Here is a 27,573-nt window from a genome sequence, read left to right as displayed (position 1 = left end):
GATGAGCCCGCGCTGAAGCTGGCGACCTCAGGGTTTCAAACCTGGGTCCTCCACATCCCAATCCAACGCTCTATCCACTGCGCCCCCGCCTGGTCAGGCGAGGGTTTTTATTTTTGTCTACAGCAGGCAAGGTCAGCTATTAGGGGGTTAAGTCACTCTAGGACAACCTGTACTACTCAGAAAGTTATTTTTGTTTTATAAAACAATTTTTACATAAAAGTATGATGCAAAGGGCTTGTATTTTATAATAAAAATGTTTACCTATGGCTTTAAATACATTTGTTCAGCCTCAAAAAAAGTTTGGGGTTAAGTATTTGGGGCCTCATTTTGGATTATTTAAGAGTAATAGTACCAAGTTGAGCTGGAAGGAACATTTGGAAATGTGTTTCAGAGGGTCATTTGGTCGCATTTGACACTAACCTGTTCTGCTCCTGGACACACGCCTAATAAATTATTGCCACTTTCTAGGTCTTCATTAATGCATTTGCACAGAAGTAGGCAACAAGCATAGTGTTTCTAAGGGCTCTCAGCGAGGAGATGAGAGCAGTTTGAAGCTGTTTCCTAATGACCTGGTAATTGTTCCTCAACGATGTGTGAAGTGTCTCAATGGAAACCTCTTATTGCCTGAGGTGGCCTTAAGAAAAATATCTGGTTTTTATAATTACTGTTAGTCTAACGCTGAACTAAGTAAGTTTGAATACAAAAGTAGTGGGAGGTGAGACCAGTTGCATCAATCAGTCCTTTCTAACTACTTTTCATTTAACAAAACACTCTCAGCTTTTATCCGCATAGTCGATATTTGATCCGTGGTCATCAGGAAGCAACCCTGAGAAAAATGGAATGATTCTGGGAGCCTCTGGTGGTCACAGGAAATTCTACAGTGACGTGGGGGGTGTTCGGTTCACAGATTGACTCCTCTGAGGACTGAATGGTTCTAGCAATGAGCTCGCAACATGACTCCCAAAGTCCTTTGAGTGGCCTCTATTCTTGTTGCTCAGCGTATGGCCTCCCGGAGTTAATTGCTGCCGCCAGCCTTCCCTGCAGGGCCAGCTGCTTTTTCTGGTCAGAGGAGATAAACAGAGGCTCAATGGGAGATCTATTTCTGGGTGTTGAAAGGGCCTCTGTGCTGCTAGTTGGGGGGGGGGGGGGATCGTCCAACCTCCTTCATGGAACGCCTGGATGTTTCTCGGGGCTGTCCTCCGAATACCGAATACCGGCGCTTCCCGCGCCCGATTTCTATAGTGGATTGCCCAAGAGAAACAGCCTGCAGACGTCCTCAAAGTATGCAATCGTGTCTAAATTGGCAAAACGAAATTTTAATTTGGCAAGCCAACATGTGTGAGTTCAAAGTTTAATGACCAGAATAAGAAGCACATTAATTAGGGGGTGGGTCACAATTACAACCCAGCAATTGTTAATAAAATTCTCTGGGTCAAAAGGGATTTGCTTGAGGGAAAGGAGAAGGGAGTCCCCATTTCCTGAATACTGCTTGGAGACACCGATAGCCACAGTCTTCACAGTATGTGTATTCCCATCGTGCAGTTGTTAAAGTAAAATTTAACTTTATAAAACTGTGAAAGTTTTAAAATGCTGTAAATTTTATGACGTATTAATGTTCATTGCATATGTTATTGTGCGTTAGAGAGTTAGTTTCCTCGTATCCAAGGGAAGGAAACTTAACTACAGAGAGATTGGACACCCAGCCAAGGCCACAGCACCTATGAGCAGGCAGTAGAATCCGGGCCATTAGACTCATGAGTCCATGATCTTATCACTACCCCACACTGTAGTATTTATGTGATGTTAGTTTCTTCATTAGAAATGTACATCAAATTTTTGGGTACAGAAGTATCATTTAGGAAAACAAACAAACAAAAAAAAACCCTCTCTCTTTTATAATGATTTTCATTTCTGAACAGAAATAACCTTATGTCTTCTGAAGAAACCATTCTTACTGACACTTTGATTTTGAACTTCTGGGTTCCAGAATTGAGAGGGAAGACGGGTACATTTCTGTCATCACCTAGCTTGTAGGAAATGAATACAACTGCCTTGGTCAGTAGATTTGCAGAACACTGAACAGAGATGGCCACGGTGATCTATCCCAGGTGGTACTTGTGCAGGCTGGCATGCGGCAGGAGAAGATGCCGGGCCTGAGAATCAAGTAGGGGGCGGGGCCTGGAGAGCACGAAGGCGGAGGGAACCAGCCTGTGCCAAGGCCCAGGGGCTTGCCACAGCCTGTCTGGGTTAGAGAAATGCTAAAACTGAAGAGTCTGAACCAATTTTAAAAATAGTTTGCACCTGACCTGTGGAACAATGGGTAGAGTGTCCACATGAAATGCTAGTCGCCGGTTTGAATCTTTGGGTTGCCCAGTCAAGGGTTGCTGGGGACAGCGATGTTTGTGTGCACCAGTCCCTGCTTCCCTCTATCCAGGACTGCAGTATCCTTTGGCGCTCCTGCCGGGACCCAGGGTGTCTGGCTCTTCGGCCTGCTCCATGCACCAGAAAGCATCAGTCTACAGTGGGGGGTGGACAGCGACCTCATGTGGGGGCAGCCGCCCTGACAGGCTCTCTGTACCCTGGACAAAGGCAATTCTGACCTTTTTGTTTTATATTGTTGATGACTGAGATTTGGAGACTTGAGCAAAGGATGTTGAAATTGTGAAAGGGTTTGTCTATCTATTATCATCCTGAGGATGTTCGAGTTTTCACGGGGGGGGGGGGACTGCATATTGACAGGTAGCAGCCCTGAATTGGAATAAAACCTTTGTTGTATTCCAAAATATCACTAAACTCCTATTTTTAGTTTGGTAAACTTTGCAAAATGAGGACAGAAATAACACTATGGAGGTGGGTTGTAAGGATTATGGAAGGATGCATGTGAACATACTATATGAATGCACATACTATATGAACACATAGCAGGCGCTAGATAAATATTTCTTCTGAAATCATCTAAAACAACCCCTCCAATTTAAAGAAGTGAGGAGACCCCCAAAGGTGAAGTTAATAAGAATACACATCAGAGGGTGAGAACCCAAGCTTATGTCTGTCTAGTGTTCCTTCCATCTCCTGCTGCTGTTGGTAAATTCAAATCAGGTGCACTAGCTCTTTTGGAGAAGGAAGACTAATTAGAATCCCTGGCTTCATCATTTCTGGAGTTGAGAAATCTTGGAAAAAATCTCTGTTTTCTGAGAAGTGTTGGCATTTATTTTATAAGCATTTCAGTGCCTGTGATGTACGTACCAGTTGCAATAGAAGGTTCAGGGGACACAAAAGGGAGCAGAGCATGATCCCCAACCTCATGGAACTCATATTCTTTCTAGAAAGCCTCATATACAATACAGGCAAAAATAACTGACTGATTTGTGGGTGATTATAGAGTATGGGAAGGACGTTGTTCTGTTTAATGTTGAGAGTGCCTAGCCCAGCCCCCTTTGTCTAGGGAGCAACTGCCACCCTACGCCACACTCTTACTTCTACAACATTTGCTTCTTTATCACACCCCACATATGATGTTCAGACTCATCTTCACTGTCATGTGCACTTTCCTCAGTCACGACTCAGCAACCCAACACGATCCACCTTCCAAAAAAGCACAACCGTGAATTTCTGTTCATTTCTGCTTCCCCGTTCTCAGAATCTAGTGCAGAAATAACTTCACTCTTTCCAAATTTATGTGGCACTGTGAAATTTTACCTTTTAATCTCTTTAAATTCCAAATCTATAGGAAAGAAAGGACAAGAGTCTTCTCTTTTAAAAACTTTTATTAGGCATTACTAAATGATGCTGCACGGTGTACTGCACACAGCACGGGAGTACACAGCACTCCACAAGCATTCGTACAACAGTTCAGACAGTGACAATCAAAACACTTGATTCCCATTACATTTTTCATCCAAGTAGAGTGAGTGTTGTTATATTCTTCCATGAGATCCGATCTCATAATTAAGATTACTCTTCCATTGTAAAACAACTAACCAAAAACAATAAAAAAAAAAAGAAAGCCCAACCACAACAAAAGGCATAGGGACATTTGAAAGTCCAAAATTAGACTCCAAACTATCACAAGGTATTCATTTTGAAAGGCTTGCCCCTAAAATTTGTGTGATCTGACACTGGGTTCTTTTACTGCCAGCAGCAAGTGAGATTGCATTTGCTAAGAAGGAGCAGTACACTGACACGTATCCACTGAAAATTCTTGAGGTAATAGATTTTTAAATGTCAATGGTTAAAAAAAAAAATCAATTTCCAGGTCCTGTCCAGCAGGACATACCTGTTGGCTGGAAGATTATTATTTTTTTTGTCAAATATTTATACATATGTGCATGTATAGCCTGTGTCTTTGTCTTTTCTAAGCACATGAATTATTTTAATTATTCATCATACATTCATCACGAAAAGTTGAATGATATACTACGGTACATAAAGAATACAACAAAACTAGTTTTTTTTTGTTTTTGTTTTTTGTATAAAGCTAATACAAAGGCATGACTAAGAAGAGCAAAGTAATATATTGTACAAAATGTCTTCATGTCCATACAGCCCACTGTGAATGAACAACTACATGTAAATACTACACTCCGTGGTTTTCAGCATCTGTGTGGAAATGAATGACAGATAACACTTTGCCAAAGACAAGTTGTATAGAACTGGTCAAACTTTAAGTACCCTATAGTTACTTTTATTTGCAATGCTCTTTGCAAAGTAAGTCAGTCCTAATAAGAGCTATAGATAAAGGCTGATAGCCATTCCAACTCCTGTGTTAAACAATAATCATCATTCTCTTTTGTGGTTTAAAAATACATTTCAACTATAATGGCTTCAATTTATGGTGTTTAATATTCTTTTATACTTTAGCTTAAAAATGAACAATGAATTAAAGAAAAATACATTGGCTAACCTGCTGTTTTAGAGATAATACAGTGGATTAAGATAGCAAATGCAGTCTATATACATCCTAAAGATACACTGTCTCATCAGGACTTTAAATAGAAGGACCAAGTAACCTCACAAAAAATATATGGCTCTTTAGATAAGAAATAAAGTCAAGTGAAAAAAATAAGGCACCAATAACATATATAAATGTTATATACTCTCATCACACAAAGCACCGTATGAAAGATTAAGGGAACTATACATTAGTGCTATTGGAAAATGGTAACAAACCCAGTTTCCCTAGCTTTCATTCACCAATTTCTAACTTTCTTTTCAGTAATAAATGTATAAACACTACAATGGGGAGAAAGTACATAAAATTATCTATTACATTAAAAGCACAATTCATGGAACCAACAATAGCATAAAATATTCATTTGGCAAGAAGAAGTTGATTACTCTAATAATATAAAAAATTAAGGTCTTAAACACTTTTTATTTTCCAACATATTTATCTCAACAGAATTTTTTCTTTCCCTTTCCAATGTTCTTTCAGGAATTTCCATGATATTAATATCATCTTTTTATTTCTACCTGCCTCTTTCTTAAAATAGATTCATAACGGTTTCCTCCACATAGTTTTATGAATATTTAAATTAACAGTTTGACATTTTCCAACATCATTGAAAGAGTAAAACAAATCTCTTTTCAACTAGGCTAATTTTTGACATAAAAATATGACATTGTTTGGGAAATGACTACAAATTTTACACAAAATGAAAAGTATGCAATAGAAAAAAATGATGGACAAAATCTGGTACAAACTAGTAATGAGTGTCATTCATCTTACAACTGAAAAATTCTCATTTGCTATTATTCATGGAAATTCAATTAAAATGGGATATATTCTGATAATTAGGAGGACAATTTTACCTTAGAATTGCAATTTCTGAATATACAGTAATATATTAAACATCCAAACATTTTTTTAGTAATTTACACTCAGAAAAAAGAGAATGTGAATAATTTAATTGTCCCACAGTTTTGCAGTAGGTATACATACATATAAATATATCTGTTTAATGAATGTCTTATAGTCAATTTTGTTTAAAATAGAAATAAAACAACAGGTGGGCATCTTAATAAATAATGTGTTAACATAACTTAATATTTTAATGCTACTGTTTTTGCTTTCCTTCTACATAAAATTATTTCTATGATAATTCAAAATTTACTAAAGTTAATAATTGCTTTCATGAGCAACAAGATTGTCAATTAATTTTCATATTAAAAATCTGTAACAGATTGTCCTTGTCAAAGTAAATGGATTTATATATCTATATCTATATAGATATGATATATCAATTACTGTGCCAGGTTTCATATGAATTATAAGGTTGGTTTATTTTTTCAATACTATCTACAGAATTTTAATTACAATGAAAATGATAAAATACCAAAAGTAAACTGTTTCCATATGGAACTTTTTAAAAAAATGGGCCTTAGAAAAAGGGTTTGTAGTCAGCTGATAGAAAATTATATACTGTATCTAGAATTTTCTTTATAAAGGAACACAAAACAATATTTATATCAAATAGTAGGTAGTATTTACTTGAAAAGAACAGTGAAAGTATATTTGGACACTGAGGATATAATATGTTCATGATAAAAGTGTTGTTTTTAAGAATCACTAGATTTTTGAGACTATTTCCCCATTTGGGGCATGAGATGACCACTGAACAACCTTGTAGGGAACCGATGACAGATGGCACAGCTTGCTGGCTCTAAGGAAAGATATGAAATGACACTATTTTTACTATTTGTGGGGCCCTTTAATACCTGTCTGACTTGATCTTGAATTTTCCCACATCATGTACTAAACTGATACTAATTATAGCTTGAGTGTGGCTCATAGCTAAATCATATCAATGAAAAAGCCAAACATTTGCAAATGACAAATGGTTTCTCTAGAAAAAGAGTAAAATCAGAGTCAGTGTGATCTACTTTAGATTATCAAAAATTCCAATTATGAATCCTTGTTTTATATACAAATACTACACTATATAAATGCAGCCCCAAGTCCAAGCTATAGAATATTTTACAAAAACAAAGACGATAAACAACATATTTGGCCATTTTAGGTGAATCATGAATGACTTGATGTCAGGTTGGATGAACGTCCACATGCACTTTCTGTTCAACTAATATGCAAACACAGTACTGACCTGACAATATTCACGAAGCAATTTCTGAAACTTGGCTGTAGAATATTTTAGGCTCTATGATGAAACTGACATCTTCTCATTCATTTTACTTCTTGTAGGACTGGGCAATGTTCTCCAACTCTGTCCCAAGTACTCCTGATATATTTCAATTTACAGATAAAATAAGCCAAGGTAAATAGTTCATTACCATTGCCAAATTATGAAAGCCTTTCAGAGTTTGAATTTCATTTCCTTAGAATCAAAGGAGTTAAGGTGAGAAAGAATTTATCCTACATTTGGCCAAGATAAGAAGGGGACTGCAGAAGGAGAAAACAAGACAACCAGCAAGTCTATAAGAAAATAGGAACTTGATGTTCAAGTGTGAGAATTCATCCCTTCACAAGCAGGGAAGAAAGTCCTTTATTAATAATCATGGAAGAGAGTAACTAAAATGTGGGATAGACCTGAAAAAATATTTCCTATGGTATTAAGTCTGTATGCAGAATTAAAGACACCTAATGACATTTCTTCTATAAGCTAGAAGGAAGTGGGGGGAAAAAGTGTGGCAATATTTTGTGTGTTTTTTAAAAAACAATAATTTATTGCCTTTTATGTCCATTTTGTTACTCTCAACAAGGTCACTTCTTTAGCCAAAAGGAATATAGTTTGTCATAGGCATAATTACATGGTCTAAAATTGGCACTATGTATGTGATATAGGAAGGCTTCTGCTGATGCTTCCAGTGCACAGGTACAAGTCTTACATTACTGTGACTCTCTGCTCCTTGGATTTGAATAGCACCAACTAAACAGTGCACCTCACACTGTTGTGAATAGCACCTCACAACAGTGATATACAATAGAAGCCCCACACATTGTTAGCTATGAAATGAGTGTCAGTTCTATCCTTAAACCACAGTTACAGAGTTCCACTGCGTTTCTCTTTTAAAGGTTTACATCATTGGTTTGCACCTAAAAGGTAACATTTCACAGTCTTAAAAGCTCCCCAGTTTCTGGGCCTCTGCTTTTGGTCAGATGATATTTCAACAATTCTGTAAAATTACTTCAGTTTTATCAAAGTAAAAATTGTGGTTATATATATTAAAAATGGGATTTTAGAACTTATTTTCTGTAGAGGAAAATGTCATCATTATGTTATGAAGATTTCAAAAACCAATATTCTCAAATACAAAAATGCAGTTAAAACTTGCAGTAGCAATTGATATTTTTAACAGACATTCCAGCAAGGTTATTAGGTAACATTGATTAATTACTTGCTACGTTTGAGCTCTTGATACCAATTTCTAGGACTACTTGAACTTCAGAAACTCGGCTACAGTTTTTTCAGGTATATTTTACTTGCTTTAAACTTTCAGCTGCAGATCACGCCCCAAATTTAAACAAGTGACGCATATCTGATAACACTCTTATTCTACTGCCTTCATCAAATATATGTAATCAGTTTCTTTAAATTCTGTCAAAGTACTTAAATGGCACAAGTCGTTTAAAGTGCAATAATGAATTTTAAGGCTATATTAATAATAGATATTAGCACAAAACAATAAAACTGACCACATGGAAAATTACTTTCAATAGCTGGGATAGATTTCAGCCACAAATCGGAAAGGATAAGCGTACCATCTGATGGGAAGACTCACATTAAAGTGTATATGCAGCTTACTTATAAAATTAAAATCTAAAATGGCTTTTGGCATGATTTTTTTTTTTTTACAATTTTGAAGAACTTAATGAAATATACCAATTAGTATTATTTAGGCCACTAACTTTTTAAAAAATAATTATGAATTTAACAGGCAGCACAACGTCTAAGGTTAAAACTAATTGTATTTGTCTAACAAGGGAGAAGCTGGATGGATGTCTTGGCAGGCGTACTCGAGTTTCATAGAGGTCAGGGAGGAATGCCGATGACTGGCACATGCCAGAGAGAGTCCCCAGCCCCTCCAGTCCCTCTTCTTGTCTTTAGTGAACAGGAGCTACTAGAGTATCGGGGGGTAGTGACAAATGAGGTTGGGGAGGGTCAGCAGGGACTAGAAGAGATTACAGTGGTTTGAGAGGATTTTAGGGGAGTGATGGGCCATATTTTGGGTGGTAGGATTCAAAGATAAAGGCTCACCTGGGACTCTGGGACTCAAGAAATGGTGGGTGTTACAGGACAAGGAATCTCCTGAGAGGCACCTCTGAACCCTGACACCGCCACCGAGAAAGTACAATGAAAGATATCAGGTTGACCTGATTGGTGTTTAATTATCTTTGATTGTTTTCCCGTCTGTTTTACCTTTAGGATACACCTACCAGAAAATTAAGGAGGTGGCAACAGGATGATGCTTGCACCAAAAGGTTTGACCCCAATCATTAACTCCTCATGCAGAGGATTTTAGGGAACTGTGGGGATTTATTGTAAAAGGAATGTTTCAGATTATTCCACAATTTATAATTATCTCCACAAACCACCAAACCTTACATCAATCTAATTTATTTTTCTATGGCTAATTGTGGTCATTCGTAATTGCCAACACACTGCTTCCTACTTTTCACAATGGCATAATTAAGTTCCTTTGTGCAGCAACATGCATGAACATGGATAGTGTTTACCAAAAAAAGTGACAAATATGATCAATTCGGTTATTTCTTTTAAATCCCTCAAGTTGTACAATCAGGCCATCCAAATATATCAACGCATCTTTCTTGGATACCTTACAAATATCTCATTACATTTAACTTTTATTGTAATAAGATTAATTTTCCTTTACATGTTTTGGCAAGATCTTTATTTGGCTAATTAAGCAGGAGTAAAATTATCCTGCAGAAGATGTTTTCTGTAAAAATTATGCACTTTCATATAAACTTTTGTTCTCCAAGAAAAAGACCTCAAATATACTATCTCTTTGATCTCATTCACTGAAAATGCATTAAAATTTTATTTCAAATATCTTATAAAAACCAAATTTAAAAACTTATGAAATGCTACCACAAGATGACAGCAATATATGTAAAGGGTCTGCACTGATGCTCTATATTAGAGAAGTAAAAACAATCTTGATGTCCATTCACTAGGGCGTTAATTAAATAAAACAGCTTCACAGTGGGATATGTAGCAATTTATAAAAGAATGAGGTCAATATATTTAAACTCTTATGGAAAGTTGTCTACCAATGTATAATTAAATAAAAAATAAACACAGGATAGTAAGAATGTTATTATTCTATTTGTGTAAGACTAATACACACACAGGCACACACACACACAAACACCTATCTGTATATTTGTAGAAAGTGTCTACAACCCCTAAAAAATAAGGGGGTGGTTAAGCAGAGAAATTTGTATTTTATAATTCTATATGGTTTATTTTTTTAAAAAAATGTATATATTAAATTTAAAATAACATATAAAATGATAAGCTTTGGACAGAAGGCTATTTCTATCTTTTTATCTATATATGCTTCTTTCTCTAAAGTAGTGTTTAGAATTCATCTCCAAAATTACTACAACTATTTTACACCTCCAATGTTCACACTAACATAAATAATCTTTTTTAATTCCTTCTCTCTTTTTAAGATCTTGATGCCACAAATAATTATTTTCAGTCACCAACAAGGCCTAATCTATAACAGCTGTTAAAGAGAAAAATGCATACATTAATTAAAAAAAATCTATGCCATAGAAAAAGAAAAATTCTGTGCAACACAGTCATGCTTGCTTACACACTGATGAAGCAGCCTTCACTGATAACAGATATACTTTGTAATTGGGAAGCTGGGACATTTCCAAATAATATAAAAATATTTCCCAAAGATAAGTTATTCAAAGAAAGAAATAAAAATCCCTGAGTAAGCCAAAGACAACAGATACCTAAGAAAATAGATTATCTAAGACCAGAGAGTATATTATTTAGCCAGTTGGTATATATGTATGTGGCATATGTATTCATATGCATCTATGATCTATGGAAATATTGTATATGTATACACATATATCATACATAAATATATGAATATATATACACATATTTCTATGGACATATTACATATAGATACATATCATACATAAACATATCCACTAGATTTAGAATTTTCATATTCATATTGTCAAACTAACATCTAAGTCTGGGAAAGATAAAGTTACAAAAATTAAGCACTATATGACAGAATTACATAGATTTAGGAGGAAAATTCTCATTCTCTCAGTTTTAATACTAGAGCATATAGACTAGATACTCAAATATTTGTTGAATGAATGGATGCATGGGTGGATGAATGGAAACACGATTTGCTGAAGATACAGCACATCACTTTTTCATGTATGACGTTTGCTTTAGTAATATGCCATTCCAGAACCATAAATGGCATACTGTCCTCTAACTGGAAATAGTCTGGTCCAGGAGCTGTAGTATAACCGTTCTGAGTGTCATTCAGAGGAATGGAAATGGTCTGGCTTGTTCTCTATGCAAATAAACTTCATTAGCATGGACTTTTCAGGTCAAATAAAAATCATAACTGTTCTCATACCTTGGAGCCCAACACAAACTATCCATGTTCATGCATGTTTTATTACATAATTTATTTCAATTCACACAAGGTTGCTCTTAAATTAATGCTACATCTATGCAGATAGCTAATTTTAAGGATTTCGAAACAAGTGAAAACTTTATAGACTTCTTAGGCATCTTCGCTTCCCTTCCCTTCTGCTGATGAATTTTTGTGATGAAAACAAAGGAACAACATATCTTAGTTACTATCCTTTTCTTATTTGTAAGAATGTTTCAGCTAAGTAAAACTTCCTGAAAATATTTCCTTCACTTTTTTTTGGTTTTCTTCTCCAAAAGCAGTTTAGATTTGAGATAAACCGATAAACACAAAAGCTTTTTTTCCCCCCAAATTACTCCTCCATAAGGGTAAGAAGATACCAACACATTATTATGCCTATGAGCAGTAAACATAAAAAAAAAGCCTTCAAAACTAGTATTTGTTTTAATGAGAAATGAGGACAAATTAAAGAGAGAGAATAAAAGAGGTAAGAGGGTGGGGCTGTAAATAACGCCACAGCATTACCTAAAGCAGAATTATCTGTAATTACAAGTTGTTTTAAAAATTAGCAGAATAGGGATTTGTTTAAAAGCATAAGCAGTTCTCTCTACAGCAAACTTGCTAAACTACTAATTTTGCCTACAGGATTCATACAGTGAAAGCATTAGGCCAAAATATAAAAAATTTGAAAAGGCTGAAAGTTCAGGTCTTGAGAATTTCCTAAAATCAATCAGTTTTGTCAGTTTATAAGGTTTGATAATCCTTGGGGTGACAAGGCACACACTCCTGTGTGTGCATGAGTGTGTGTGTGTGTGTGTGTGTGTGTGAGACAAAGAGCAAGAAATAGAAAGGGTCAATATCAAAAGTGCCTGTTGTCTATATTGACTTTAATTCAGTACATCCCCAAATTATGCCCACAAAAGAACCATCATCTTTAAATATATGTAAGAAAATGTGGAAAAATAGTGTAGAAGCATGGAATTTGACAAGGACAAGGTCACTGGGCTGAGTTTTAATACAGTTATTTATACACCCACACATTCTACCTCTACACACATATACACTTCAGTAACTCATGGATTGTTTCATTAATTTAGTTTCATTAGTTCCCTTTTGGGCGCTGATACTTTTTTTTTTTTTAAACAATGATATCATCTGAAGAATGAAGGAATTAGACTGCTTGGGCCACAATGAAAACAGAGGCATACGGTGAACCTTCATCTTCTGAAAAGTGGCCTTGCTTTGTTGGTACAGGTGGGACTTCAGCTGTTCACACTGAGTCTCCCAAGATGGGCTGGAGGAAGGTTCAGGTACAAAGACAGTCCAAGCAGCTCTCGGGAGAGGCATGCTCAGACATTTCTGAGGAAAACTGATTCTTATTTCAAATATTTTCTTCCAAGACCCATTACGAAGTTCAGAATGATAACACAGATGTTTATAGTGTATGAAAGTGACCATTTTTAAAAAGCAGCAATCAGTAGAAGGAAAGGACAGGATACCATGTTGGAAGGACACCAGAGCTGGAGGCGTAACGGCTCGCGGAGAGCCACGGGGACACGAGACGGCAGAAGGTTCCTCGCGGCGCACTGCAGGCCGCGACTCTCAGCGGCTGTGCTGCTCTGTACAGCTCCCACCCAGACCAGCCTAGTCAGGTGCAATCACTGCACTTCACCAATGCATACCTGTCCGTGATCGTTTTCTCTGTTTTTTACAAAGGCAATAGATAGGAAACACAAATAAACCTGGGTGTCAAAAACAAAAAACAAAAAAAGATTAAATTCATTAGGACAAGAGGCATTTACGCTTCTGCAGTTGAAAAAATTTCCATTTTGCAAAAGATTTACAGATAATCATTATTGAGCAATTCATGCGAATGAAAAGAAGGCAGGCACCTGTGCTACAAAATGCATTTATCTCCACAAATTTCATTTGTTATTATTTTCCTTTAGCTCGCTCCCCTTTTAACAACCTCAGGGATACCAGTTTGCATATGGAATAATGGTTTCTATCAAAATTTCAAACCTTAGGTATAAGTCTTCTCTACTCTCTCTAGTTAGACTATGTGACACTATGATATTCACACTTCAGTTTCAGGCAGAATAACATACTACTTAACAACAGGGGCTGGGGAGCGAACGGCAGGTTTCATTCCCAGTTATGACTAGAGCAGGAAGCCTTAATTTCCTCAACTGTAAAATGCAGATAATAACAGTATTTACTACATAAAGTCCGACTCATTGTAATAACTTAAATGTCAGTTACTTTATGATTCTACCTGTCCTACACATGTCCATGACTTGCTAAAATGCAAAGTTATTTTATTTAGAAAATAATTCCATCCAATATGTGAAACAGTCATCAGAGATGCCTTTGTCGATAGCAATTAGTTTAATACTCTCTGAAGCGATGATTCATCAAGTGTGGTCTCTGGACCAGCAGCATCAGCACCACTTGAGAAGTTTTTACCACTCGCTACCCGTAGACCCTGCCCCCACACGGAACCAGGAACTGTGTGGAGGGGTCAGCAACCCGCGCTTTAAACAGCCCCCCAGGTTACTGTGAAGCACAGCGGAGCCTGAGAAACCACTGCTTTGAAATACAGATTTTCATATATTGCATCACCAATCCCTGATATGATTTCTATTTCCAGTGCGTAAGTATATGTTGGGTATTGTTCTTATCACATCAGTGGTGCCTTTTCCTACCCAGGGCGCTCTTTCACTAGAACAAACCAAACACCCAAGGGTGGACCAAAGCCTCTTTTCTTTGATGCTACAATCTGAGCTCAGAATGGGAAAATCTAGGTTCTAGTCCACTGAACTCTGTCACTAAAATTCTAGTTGTGTTAATACCAGTATTCAAAGGTGGTAAGTGATGCTTCATAAGTGTCACACAGATAACATCGTATACGAAACAGGAGCCTCTGCATCTGTAGGTCAGTGCTGAGGGCCTAGCTAAAGCAGCACGGAACAGCTTTCACGTCCACTTCGTCACAGACTCGCATTATTACACTTACACTCATACTCTCTCTATGGCACTCAGAGAATTCTAGTCTCGGGTAGGTTAAGTGTTTCTTACCTATTACAACTGCTATGGCCCCTAGTGCTAATCCCAGGACCAGGATTAGAGGTGCAACAAATAATTTTCCAGCTGGAAAACAAAAGGCAAAATTACTTAAAGAGTCTTAAAATGAATTCACTCAATAATTTCATCAATTTTTTTGTTATACTACAGCTCTGTATGTTATTTTTTTAAGGATGGCTGATTACAATTAAGGCAATATTTCTCTAAGGAAATACATCAGGTGTAGAACAAATAATGTATAGTTAGTAACTCCACTGAAGTCCTGGGCACATTAGTCAAGCACCTCATGAACCATTTATCCTTCATGAACCATTTATCCTTTATAAGCGAAAACTTCCAGAGCAACTGGCTCACTTGATTCTACCAGGACTTTCCACCCTTGTGCTTTTCCTTTAGACCTCTTCGGTTGTAAATTTTCAAGACTCTGAAAGATTAAGAAAGGAGTGACACACTCCGAGTTGTGTCTAGCAAATGTAATTAGCTCAAAAAATGGAAAGCTGATAGGTCCTATAGAGAGGATTTCTGCTCAAGCCCACATCTGAAAAGCGATTAATTTACTTCCTGGGTCCAAAGAAAATGTTAATATGAATACTTAATTAGCAACTACAGATGAGATGTTTTATTACATAATATTGTGAGAGGAAACTACCAATAAACATACAATATATTGAAAGTTATTTAAGTGAATCATTTTTTAACAAATTTAAAAAGGAAGCACTCTATAAAAAGGGCTAAGGCTAAAGGCTGATAAGAATGCCAAATGGCATCAAGTGGCCTTTTTTTCCCATAAATAAATAATTGAGCACTGATTATAATAAACTCTAGTGATATGCAAACACAGCACTGGGCTCACAATTGGAATCCCATTAACTTGGCACAAAAAAAGGAAATAGCACACACACACAAAGCCTAATACAACTATTATCTGGTTAATATCTTGTTAATATCTTGTCATTATTAGTAATCTTGATCTTAAGGCATGTGACAGCAGTGTAGCCGAAGACACCAACACAAGAGATGAGGAAGGAATGGAGGGATTTGCAATAGAATCACATAGCTGTTTAAGAATAGCCTGACCAGGTGGTGAAACTGGATAGAGTGTTGACCTGGGATGCTGAGGACCCAAGTTTGAAACCCCAAGGTCACTGGCTTGAGTGTGGGCTTACCAGCTTAAGTTCAGGGTCGTCAGCTTGAGTGTGGGATCATAGACATGACCTCAGAGTCGCTGGCTTGAGCCCAAGGTCTCTGGTTTGAACAAGGGGTCACTGGCTCAGCTGGAGCCCCCCCCCCCAGTCAAGGCTCATATGATAAAATGATCAGGGAACAACTGAAGTGCTGCAACCACAAGTTGATGCTTCTCATCTCAATTCCCTTCCTGTCTGTTGCTGTCTGTCTGTTTGTCTCTCTCTCTTGCTAAAAATAAATAAGCAATGCTATTCTACATATAAATGACAGTCATTTGGAATAATAAATTACATAAAAAAACAAAAAAGGAACATAATGGAGACAGAAAAAAAATGGTAATATTCTTAAAAACTGGTCTTTGGAATCATTTGGAACTATGACCACACAGATGGGGAACATCGTTTTTAACACTTAATTTAAAAAGATTACCATTCAATTGATACACTGTCCAACCCCATATTTAACTTATACTTTTCGACAATGACAAAATCTATTAAGGAATAGTAAATCTCATTGAACAAATACATTTTGTACATTCTTAAAGCTATGCTTAACTATTTAGAATATAATGGCTTTTATTTTTAAAGAATGTATTTTTTTCTGTACATGTAGCTCAGTAAGCTTGTTCTTGTTTCTTTTTAAAATAATTATTAGTATATTTTCATAATAGCAATGAAACATGACTGCAAGGTAATTAATAGCACTGTTATATTTTCCCAAACATTACAGAACTCCAAGACTCAGACATGTGCTTTCTCTGGAAAGTAATAAACTTATTCCAATTATGCAATCAGTGTTGAATACATGCTTAAGTCTACTTTTAAAACTGTTTTGAGGGATTAAGCATACACTCTTTTATTGCTAGATCACTAACAATTCTTTTATTTATTTATTTATTTATTTTTTGTATTTTTCTGATGCTGGAAATGGGGAGAGACAGTGAGACAGACTCCCGCATGCTCCCGACCGGGATCCACCCGGCACGCCCACCAGGGGGCGATGCTCTGCCCCTCTGGGGCGTCCCTCTGTTGCGACCAGAGCCACTCTACCGCCTAGGGCAGAGGCCAAGGAGCCATCCCCAGCGCCCGGGCCATCTTTGCTCCAATGGAGCCTCGGCTGCGGGAGGGGAAGAGAGAGACAGAGAGGAAGGAGAGGGGGAGGGGTGGAGAAGCAGATGGGCGCTTCTCCTGTGTGCCCCGGCCGGGAATCGAACCCGGGACTTCTGCACACCAGGCCAACACTCTACCACTGAGCCAACCGGCCAGGGCACTAACAATTCTTTTAAAATACCATCCTTAATAGTTAAAATAACACGTTCTCATATCAATTTATCATATCTTTTTTATTCTTATACTTAATTTCTTTCTCTTTTCTTTCTATTTTAAGTTATACTTGCAAATAAACCATTGTTGACTTATCTAGATAAAACATATTAAAATGACATTCATGTTACTTTAATTTCTTTGCAAAAGAATTGCACAAAATTTCCAATTCATTTAGTAGAATATAAAAGTCCAGCATTGTGTATTAACTTGACAAAATATTTGTTAATCAACAGACCAAAAAATAAACACATTTTTGCCCTGGCCAGTTGGCTAAGTGGTAGAACATCGGCCTGGTGTGTGAATGTCCTGGGTTTGATTCCTGGTCAGGGCACAAGGGAGAAGCACCTATCTGTTTCTCTACCCCTGACCCTTCTTTCTCTCTCTCTCTCTCTCTCTCTCTCTCTCTCTCTCTCTCTTTTTCCCTCCTGCAGCCATGGCTCGACTGGTTCCAGTGAGTTGGCCTTGAGTGCTGAGAATGGCTCCATGGCCTCTGCCTCAGGCCTAAGAAGAGCTCAGTTGCTGAGCAATGGAGCAAGGGCCCCAGATGGGCAGAGTATCACCCTCTAGTGGGTTTGCTGGGTGGATCCCGGTTGAGGCACATGTGGGAGTCTGTCTCTATGCCTCTCCTCCTCTCACTAAATATAAATAAATAAATAAGCAAACAAACACATTTTATTTTAAATTACATGTCTCTGAGTATCAATAACATTGAATATTTTAAATTAGGTTTATTGGCTATTTCAATTTCTTCAATTCTGGTTCCAGACTTCTTTGTCCTTTTTTTTAAAAAAATAAATAGTTATTATTGGAGGTGGCTCCATTATTTTTGTTCCAATAAGTTATTTGCAATCTAGAAATCAATTAAAAATCTATATTTTCTTTGCCATTAATGCCTTGAATATTTGCAAGGAATAATATGACAATGAAGAAATTTTTCTCCGTCACTTTTAGTCCCAAACCATTCATTGAATAATCTGCCTACTTTTTACCAGGGAGATGCCCCCATGTCAGAGGCTACTAACCATCCTCAAATCTCTGGCCTCCATTGTTCTCTGGGAGGGGAACCTCTGATCTGTATCTGGGCATGTGGCCACATGGAATACAGACATGGTTCCCATCCTCCAGCTGTGAGAGAAGAGCAGGCCCCTTCTTGGCCTCTGTCCAAGAACATCTGGAGGCTGCAGCCCCAAACTGAGGGAGCAAACTGGGTTACACCATACAAGGACAGAGGGTGGAAGGGCTTTGCTATGATCAATCCATCTTCCCTCGTATATTCCAGGGAAAAGGTAAGTTTGTGACTTACAGAGTAACCTCCTTTCCTGCCCTTTGTGCAGATGGGAGCGGTGGCAACCACTCCACTAGGGGTTATGGCCCAACAGGAGACAGAGGCAGCTGAGATGGAGGTGGGGAATTCGTGTGGGCAGGACAGCTCATCTTAACCCCAGCTGCTCTCTGCTTTGTCAGGTTTCTTTGGACACATGTGTACACACACACGGAGCAGAATACAGGCCCGAAAGAAAACCATTCACAGAAAGTTGACAATAAAAATTTTAAATAAAAATAGAACAGAAGGTACAGAGAAAATCTTTCCCTGCTGACAATGTCTATGGGCTGTCCATTCCATAGATGGTTAAATAACTCAACTCTTGTATGACTGAGAAGAGGATTCTTGTGAATGGAAGGAAACATCTTGTCACAAAATGGCAGTGTTGTAGAAAAGAAAAGAACTAACAACACAGAAAATTTAGGATTTTGTGTTTTTAGGTTGTTCTCAGTATGTATAGACTTACAAATAGGTTATAGCTCAAAACTTAATTTGCTATTAGTTTTCCCATGGTATTACTCTTATAAAATAGGTATTAGATTCCTTGGGAGATTCCTCCCAAGTCAATTTAACTAATAAGTAAATATTGGTTATATGATTATAGTATATACAGTTATAAGCAAATAAAACAATCATTGAAAATTATTAAAACAAATTGAATACTGTTGGCTATGGAAAATTAAGTTTACATTTCACTAAAGATATTTTTATAGAGATCATACAAGATTTTAGAAAATGATGGTACTGGTCTCCACAAGTTAAAATGAGTTTTAAAATACATGTTCTCTCTTTTACCTGATAGAAATATATCATCAGCACCAGCTTTGGTCTGATTAACCATCATTAGATTCTGGAGAGGGCATTAGTTTACAATAGCAATGATTGAGGACTACAGAGGGCTATAAAAAGATTTTTAAGAAATAAGCAAAAGGAGGTAACAAAAGGGAAATGTGGAAGATGTTAAAAGTATTGCACATACACAGGCCAAACTACCACAGAAAGACATATAATAGAGTTCCTTGTGATGAAAAGAGAGGAAGAAATCCCACAGTGGGTACATTCCAGAGAGGAGTACACTGTTATTGAAAAAAACGACTATTAGGTCTGAAGAACACTGCTTCACACAAGGTGGTGGCATTTGGCCAGAGCAGAAATCTGTGTTTATGTTTGCATATTTGTGTATGATGTTGTGTGTTGTTGAGGATGAGGAGGGAGGGAGAAGCTCAATCCAGAAAAACACTGCGCTTGGATATCTAATCTTGGACTTGTATGCAATGAAGGCATTTGAAATTCATTACATTAACTGTTAGCTATTAATATTAACATTTATGCAACAGAAAACATATACAATGACTTATCAACTATATAGATACTATGAAACTCCATTACAGGGCCATGAAACATACAGATATTATTTACTGTATAGCACAGCCTCCATGAATGAAGAGAATGTATGTGTAAGATTTGCTGCTGGGTAATGTCAATATGAAAATAAATGTGACATTGTTTGTCTCAACAAGTGCTTTACAATAGGGTTTCAGAAATTCAAAAGGCTAATTACTTCACATATCTGCAGAGTAATTAATAATTTTTTTAAACAAAATCTGCTTACTTATATAAGTAAGTAATCCTGTTAACAAACATAACTTTTTAAGTTTAAACTCAAAGGGAGAGAGAAAATATTCCTCCTGTTTGGGGCAAAGGCCCCACTAGAATACCTGGCAGGTGGTCAGCATTATCATGGCTATTACATTTCTAAGTTCTAGTATCATTGATTACTTCTAGGGAAGATTCCTGGAAGTCATGTTTGATACTCACCACAGACCGACCCTCGCACTAATCTCCTTAGATGAGGTCTCTCTGGGAGGTAGCGATATTTGCATCCAAATATACTGAGGTTTGATGTGTGGTCTCCAAAGAAACGGAGCTGGCGGTATCTCTCTCCACATCGGTAACAAAAATTAGTGTTACATTGTGAACAGGTCATATGATCACATCCTTCAGTTCTCTGGATGTGGATCTGTATCAGCAAAAAGAGAAAGGAAAGGAAAGGCTATTAACATGTTAAACAAGTAAATCTGGCAAATGTTAGGGAACACAAGTTTCTCCAATATAAAAAAAGTCCTACCTACAAAGCCTTCCTGAGGCGTCAATTTGCTTGTAATCACATCCTCCAAGATTGTATCAGTGTCAAATAGTTCATATTTGCAAAGCTCAGTAACATTTCCAGTTCTCATGCTGTTGGTTGATTACGACTAATATATAAACTAACACATCCTAAAGAAAACTCACATATCTTTCTAGACATACACCTAACTCAATGGTTAGGAGGCATTTTAAAGGTTTTGGAAGTAGATTTTGTTTATGATCAGCAAGAACAAAATGACTTGGGGAAAAGGAGATAAAGAGTATTCCTTAAAAGCAAGGATTATTGTAAACTTTTTGTGAATAAACATCAAGGAACAGAAGGCTCTTTCTGTGGAAGGAAATGATAGCAGCTATAAATGTCCTCACAATACCATTTTAGTTTCCAATTCTAATATAAATATTATCTGTAAAAACATTTATATAATTGTTTGTATAATTCGATTTGCGCAACTAAGTACCTTATTGAACTGCTGCCACCAAGTTACATGTAAATATAATTTCGCTCTTACTGTGACAAGGATTTGATTCCTGAACAGTCCACCATATACCCAATGTGGTCGTCACTATCTCAAGCACTGAGGCCATGTTTCTAATCAAGATTTTACTCTTTGAGATATAACTGGATGCTTGACACAGAATCCTCATGGACACTCATGAATCGGAGCATCTTTCACTCCAGTATGTGCACACGTAGGTTCTTAGGTGAGGATTCTTGAAATAGAACTTAGTATTTCTTAGAAGAAGGTTTGGAAACACTGTCCAACTCTTATATGATTGATACTAAACTTGATCTTAGCCAAGAGGCTGAGAAGCTGTAACTCTTATGTGATTAAAACACATAAGACCAACTAAAAACAGTCTTCCCATTTCACTAAAGAATAGGTACTTATTATGTATATTCAAGTCATATCTCAATTATTCTTACCATACATATATTTTTATGTTCTTAATCACACACACATTATATATATATAATAATCTTTGTTTAAAAAATTATTTAAATGTTTCCTATACCATTTTGACCATTGAGAGTTTCTACTCAAGACTTATAAGACTTGGCTTTGGACTAGTGTTCAGTGAATATTTTCTTGCAATTGTAAACACCACGAACAATATGTGAATGAAACCCTCCAGTGAATGCTTGACTCTTTAGTTAAGCCTTGGTCACAGTCCACATCTTCACATATTTTATTTGAAAGAATGCTCTTCTTCCCTGATACACAGAGTAGCTCCTTATCTTCTGTAGCAGTGCAATTATAATTATAATATATTTTTCAAAAACTGGACAATGAGCCTGACCAGGCAGTGGCACAATGGATAGAGCATTGGACTGAGACGCAGAGGACCCAGATTTGAAACCACAAGGTTGCTGGCTTGAGCACGGGCTCATATCTGACTTGAGCACAGGCTCGCCAGCTTGAGTGCGGGGTTGCTGGCTTGAGTGTGGGATCACAGACATGATCCCATGGTCGCTCACTTGAGCCCAAAGGTTGCTGGCTTGAGCCCAAAAGTTGCTGGCTTGAGCCCAAGGTCACTGTCTTGAGCAAGGGCTTGCTCGCTCTACTGTAGCCCCCTGGTCAAGGCACATATGAGAAAGCAATCAATGAACAACTAAGGTGCCACAACAAAGAATTGATGCTTCTCATCTATCTCCGTTCCTGTCTGTCCCCATCTGTCCCCTTCTCTGTCTCTGTCACAAAAACAACAACAACAAAAAGAAACAAGAACAAAAAAAAGTGGGTAATGATTGTGGAAATGGGATAAAATCATCTAGGAAAAATAGATCTTTAATGTGAAAAGAGAAATTAAAAGGGTGAGAGATAAAGAAAATTATCAATATCTAAATATAACCTTTTCTTTTTACAGGTTTTGCAAATAAAATTTTGAAGTTGCTAATTCCAAATCACATGCAAATAACTAAAAATTTAAACTTCGATTTAAAGAAAGCACATGAATTTTTTATTTTTTCCAAAGTTAGAAGCGGAGAGGCAGTCAGACAGACTCTCACATTCACCCAACTGGGATCCACCCAGCATGCTCACCAGTGGGTGATGCTCTGCCCATCTGGGGCATTGCTCTGTTGCGATTGGAGCCATTCTAGCACCAGAGGCGGAGGCCATGGAACCGTCCTCAGCGCCTGGGCCAACTATGCTCCAATGGAGCTTTGGCTGCAGGAGGGGAAGAGAGAAATAGAGAGGAAGGAGAGGGGGGAGGGTGGAGAAACAGATGGGTGCTTCTCCTGTGTGCCCTGGCCGGGAATCAAACCCAGGACTTCCACATGTCAGCGTGATGCTCTACCACTGAACCAACTGGCCAGGGCCAAGAGACCACATGAATTTTTAAAAGACATTTGAACCTGCTTTTAAAATAACTAAAGATTTTAATCATAGTATTGGTAAAAGTTTTATTTGAGCAATATACATATTTGTGTATCTGTGTATCTATCTATCATCTATCTACCAACTTGCCTATATATTTACATACCTATCTGTCTATATTCCTATTTGGAAAGTTTCTACCTATTTATCCATCTGTATACCTACCTACCTACCTACCTACCAACCTGCTTATGTATTTATATTTATCTACCATATTTTTCACTCCATAAGACACACCTGAGCATAAGATACACCTAGGGTTTTAAGGAGGAAAATAAGAAAAAAAATATTCTGAACCAAATGATGTGTTAAAATATTTAATAAAATACCTCCACTTTGGGGGGAAAAGTGCATCTTATAGGGCAAATAATATGGTATCTATCTGTCTATATTCCTATTTGGACAGCTTCTCAGTGATGGTGACAAGATTGAAGAAGTAGTAACTAAGCAGAGGGCAGCACATTGCAGGCAGCACAATAATTGGCACACAGCAGGCACTTAGTACATGATAAGTGAATGACCCAAGAAAGAAAAGTGTCCTAAGTTTTTGGCAGCATGTTTGGTATTCAAAGTCATTAGGATGATTGTAGGTCTAGTGTCCATTCTCTCCCAGTGGCTGATTGATTCTTGGTAGGTGGTCCCCTTTCTCACTTCTTCACATGGGTGACTCTGGGGTGGATGGATGCTGAACTAGAGAACACCTTCCTGGACAGGTAAGGGCTAATTTGTGGTGAAGGGCATATGAGCATCTACGGTCAAGAGTTATGAACAAATCATCATGTGGTCCATACAGGCAGAACTTAGTTTGTTTTTGTTTGTTTTGCCATTGCTATTGGCTAACCCATGCATTTAAAATTGGATTGAAATTTTTATCTTTTACCCGACAGTCTAGTCAGAGCAGATCCAGGTTTCATGGGTTCTGAAATTGGTCTCATTCGAGAGGCCCTCTTTAAGGAGAAGACTGTAAGTTACAAACAAAAAGTAGATACACAGCCTAGAAAGGGACTTGTGCGAGTGAGGGTCTCCGAAGCTTAAGCTCTCAGCTTCCTGATCAATGCAGCCCTAGCCCAGATTTTCTCCTCTGCTCTGCCTGTTTCTGGGAATGGTTCTGAAGGACGATTATAGCGCCCATCCCCACTTAGCACAGTGGATGGCATTCAGAATAATGTGGGCCAAAGGTCCTGTGGGACGCTGGAACTATTTCTGATCCTTTAAACCACCTGAGCATTAGGAGAGAACATATTCAAAGAGAACTGTTGAGCAGCAAAAATAAAGGCTACTTTATCATATGCTCAACTTTTTAATTGTATATTGTTTGATCTTAAAATGGAGACAATAAAGCTGAACACTTCCTGGTCACAGACCATAGTGATGCATTTGACTTACAAGGAGAAAGGGATGAATATTTGTTTAGAGCCCACTATGTGCCAAGAATTATAAATAGATTAGCACCTGTAAGCCTCATAAGCGTACCATGAGATTGGCATCCTTACTCATAACCAGGGCTGAGACAAGTCATCTGCTAGAGTGAATGGAGAAAGGATCTTAATTCATATATGGGTTTTTTATTATTATGCTAAGCAGCTCTTATTATAAACTTAAAGGTAAAGCCAGAGGTCAATCATATAATTTGTTAAATGACAGCATAATCTTTGCATTGGTCAGACGAACATGTTTGCTTTCCGGCACAAGGCAGTACTCAGCCTCTCTTTCAGCTTTGTCTTTGGGCCAACTCATTTATTTCATTAAAACAGTACAGGAAGGTCATTCTAATAAGTTAAACCTGTCACTGACAGTTTATTTGCCTCAAAATCTCACCTACCATTTTTACTGTCATTTTATATCTGTGTGTAATATTGTTTCACTGGGCTCTAAAATCTTTATATGACAAATTTGCTTTTTCATTTAAATCACAAAGACAGCAATTCATAGTCTCTCTGAGCAGTCTTTCCTTATTTCTAAGATAATATTCTAAATATAGCAAGCAACTGAAATATTATTGGTCCAATAATATTCTGCACAGGAGGTGATAGAATTCTAAGCTCTAATAATACTCTATAGTAACCTAACACATTGTATAATCACATGATTCTATAGATTAATTTGAATGCTTTACATGCATAAAAGCAATGATTTAATTTTGAAAAAATGATTCTACACAGTATACTTCCTTTAATACTACTGTGAATGTCTTGATTATATGTAAATATAATGTGATATTAACAGATACGAATTGATACAATGAAAGTTAATGTACAACAGGAGACACTGCTTTTCACATTTGCTGAGCAAGTTGTAATTTTGGACTAACACCCAGGGAAATATAAATTTCATATAGTAAATGAGTTCCCTGTGTATCCTGGTAAAGATCACACTTGGACAATGCCATCTTTATTTTCAAAACATAGAGCCTTAAAAAGTAGGCTTAGGCCCTGGCCGGTTGGCTTAGCGGTAGAGCGTCGGCCTAGCGTGCGGAGGACCGGGGTTCGATTCCCGGCCAGGGCACACAGGAGAAGCGCCCATTTGCTTCTCCACCCCTCTGCCGCGCTTTCCTCTCTGTCTCTCTCTTCCCTTCCCGCAGCCAAGGCTCCATTGGAGCAAAGATAGCCCGGGCGCTGGGGATGGCTCTGTGGCCTCTGCCTCAGGCGCTAGAGTGGCTCTGGTCGCAACATAGCGACGCCCAGGATGGGCAGAGCGTCGCCCCTGGTGGGCGTGCCGGGTGGATCCCGGTCGGGCGCATGCGGGAGTCTGTCTGACTGTCTCTCCCTGTTTCCAGCTTCAGAAAAATGAAAAAAAAAAGTAGGCTTAAATTACATTTATGTAAATTTCATTTTATTTCTCAATAAAGCTGTTTTGATTTATTATAATTTTATAACATTCATTAATTTAGCTTTGCTAAAAAAACAAATGAACCACCCAAATGGTTATAATTTATAATCAAAATTTTGTTTTTACTTAATCGATGGAGACAGTATGGCAGATGAAATATTCCTAATCCATTAGATTAAACTGACTACTCATAAACCACAAATGTCATTTGGCTTGTTTTTACTCACCAAGTGTTTTTCCATCTATAACAGATAAGTATGGCTGATACTTAGGGAGTTAAATACTTAAACACTAAATGTTGCTTATAACTCTTTATACTTATAAGTCATGAGATGAATGTTCAGAATATGACAGATTTTTTTTAGTAAGAGTTTTTGATATTAAGTCCACATTATAGTAGACAGAAATAACAACACAAACCAATTTTGAGCCTATGCTATTCTTCATAGGATAGATCAACACCTGTAATGAGAGATTATTCATAATATAATATATATTTTCAGTATCTGCCTTCATGTTGTTTACATTTATTTTAATAAATTGTCCACAAAGTTCTAAAAGTGGAACTAAAATTTGGCATTCTATTTTCATACAGAGTCTACTGATCATAAGGTAAAAGAGTAAGAATAAATGAACTGCTATATATCCAACTCATTTTATAATCAAATCAGTACAGACCTACCCATAAGTGTTTATCTCCTTCATCCAGAAATGAGGGCTTCTTTTATTCTTTAACCAGAAAATTATTACTCAATTAAATGTTATATTTTACTGTCACCAACAAACACCTTACTCTATGTTTAAAAGTATTTTAACATATGTGTTTGCATTAGTAGCTTTTTATATCTGGAAGAATTAATTAGAAACAACAATTATAAGAAAAGTTCAAATTTATGAATAGACACTTCTCCCAGGAAGAAAACAAACGGCCAACAGATATATGAAAAGATGCTCATCTTCTTTAGCTATTAGAGAAATGCAAATCAAAATGGCAATGAGATACCACCTCACACCTGTTCGATTAGCTGTTATTAGCAAGTCAGGTAATAGCAAATGTTGGAGAGGCTGTGGAGAAAAAGGAACCCTCATACACTGTTGGTGGGAATGTAAAGTAGTACAACCATTATGGAAGAAAGTATGGTGGTTCCTCAAAAAACTGAAAATAGAACTACCTTATGACCCAGCAATCCCTCTACTGGGTATATATCCCCAAAACTCAGAAACATTGATACGTAAAGACACATGCAGCCCCATGTTTATTGCAGCATTGTTCACAGTGGCCAGGACATGGAAACAACCGAAAAGCCCGTCAATAGATGACTGCATAAAGAAGATGTGGCACATATACACTATGGAATACTACTCAGCCATAAGAAATGATGACATCGGAACATTTACAGCAAAATGGTGGGATCTTGATAACATGATAAGAAGCGAAATAAGTAAATCAGAAAAAAACAGGAACTGTATTATTCCATACGTAGGTGGGACATAATAGTGAAACTAAGAGACATTGATAAGAGTGTGGTGGTTATGGGGGGGAGGGGGGAATGGGAGAGGGATAGGGGGTGGGGAGGGGCACAAAGAAAACAAGATAGAAGGTGACAGAGGACAATCTGACTTTGGGTGGTGGGTATGCAACATAATTGAACGACAAGATAACCTGGACTTGTTA

General features: G+C 37.3%; 1 protein-coding gene across 1 annotated transcript in view; it reads right to left on the bottom strand.

Moving 5' to 3' along the window:
- Positions 1 to 3,749: 3,749 nt before the first annotated feature.
- The window catches only part of RNF217 (ring finger protein 217), a 138,248-nt gene continuing 114,424 nt past the window's right edge, over positions 3,750 to 27,573 (bottom strand). The window contains exons 4-6 of the mRNA XM_066248150.1: positions 20,362 to 20,563; positions 14,704 to 14,775; positions 3,750 to 13,367 (exon numbers count right to left, since the gene is read on the bottom strand). Of these exons, the coding sequence (XP_066104247.1) occupies positions 13,294 to 13,367; positions 14,704 to 14,775; positions 20,362 to 20,563 (348 nt within the window). The 3' untranslated portion in view covers positions 3,750 to 13,293. The remainder of the gene's footprint in view (positions 13,368 to 14,703; positions 14,776 to 20,361; positions 20,564 to 27,573) is intronic.

Source organism: Saccopteryx bilineata, chromosome 12, assembly GCF_036850765.1.
Source record: "Saccopteryx bilineata isolate mSacBil1 chromosome 12, mSacBil1_pri_phased_curated, whole genome shotgun sequence".
Classification (NCBI taxonomy): Eukaryota; Metazoa; Chordata; class Mammalia; order Chiroptera; family Emballonuridae; genus Saccopteryx; species Saccopteryx bilineata.
Note: the sequence above shows the minus strand (reverse complement) of the source record. Positions and strands in the feature narration are given on the sequence as shown.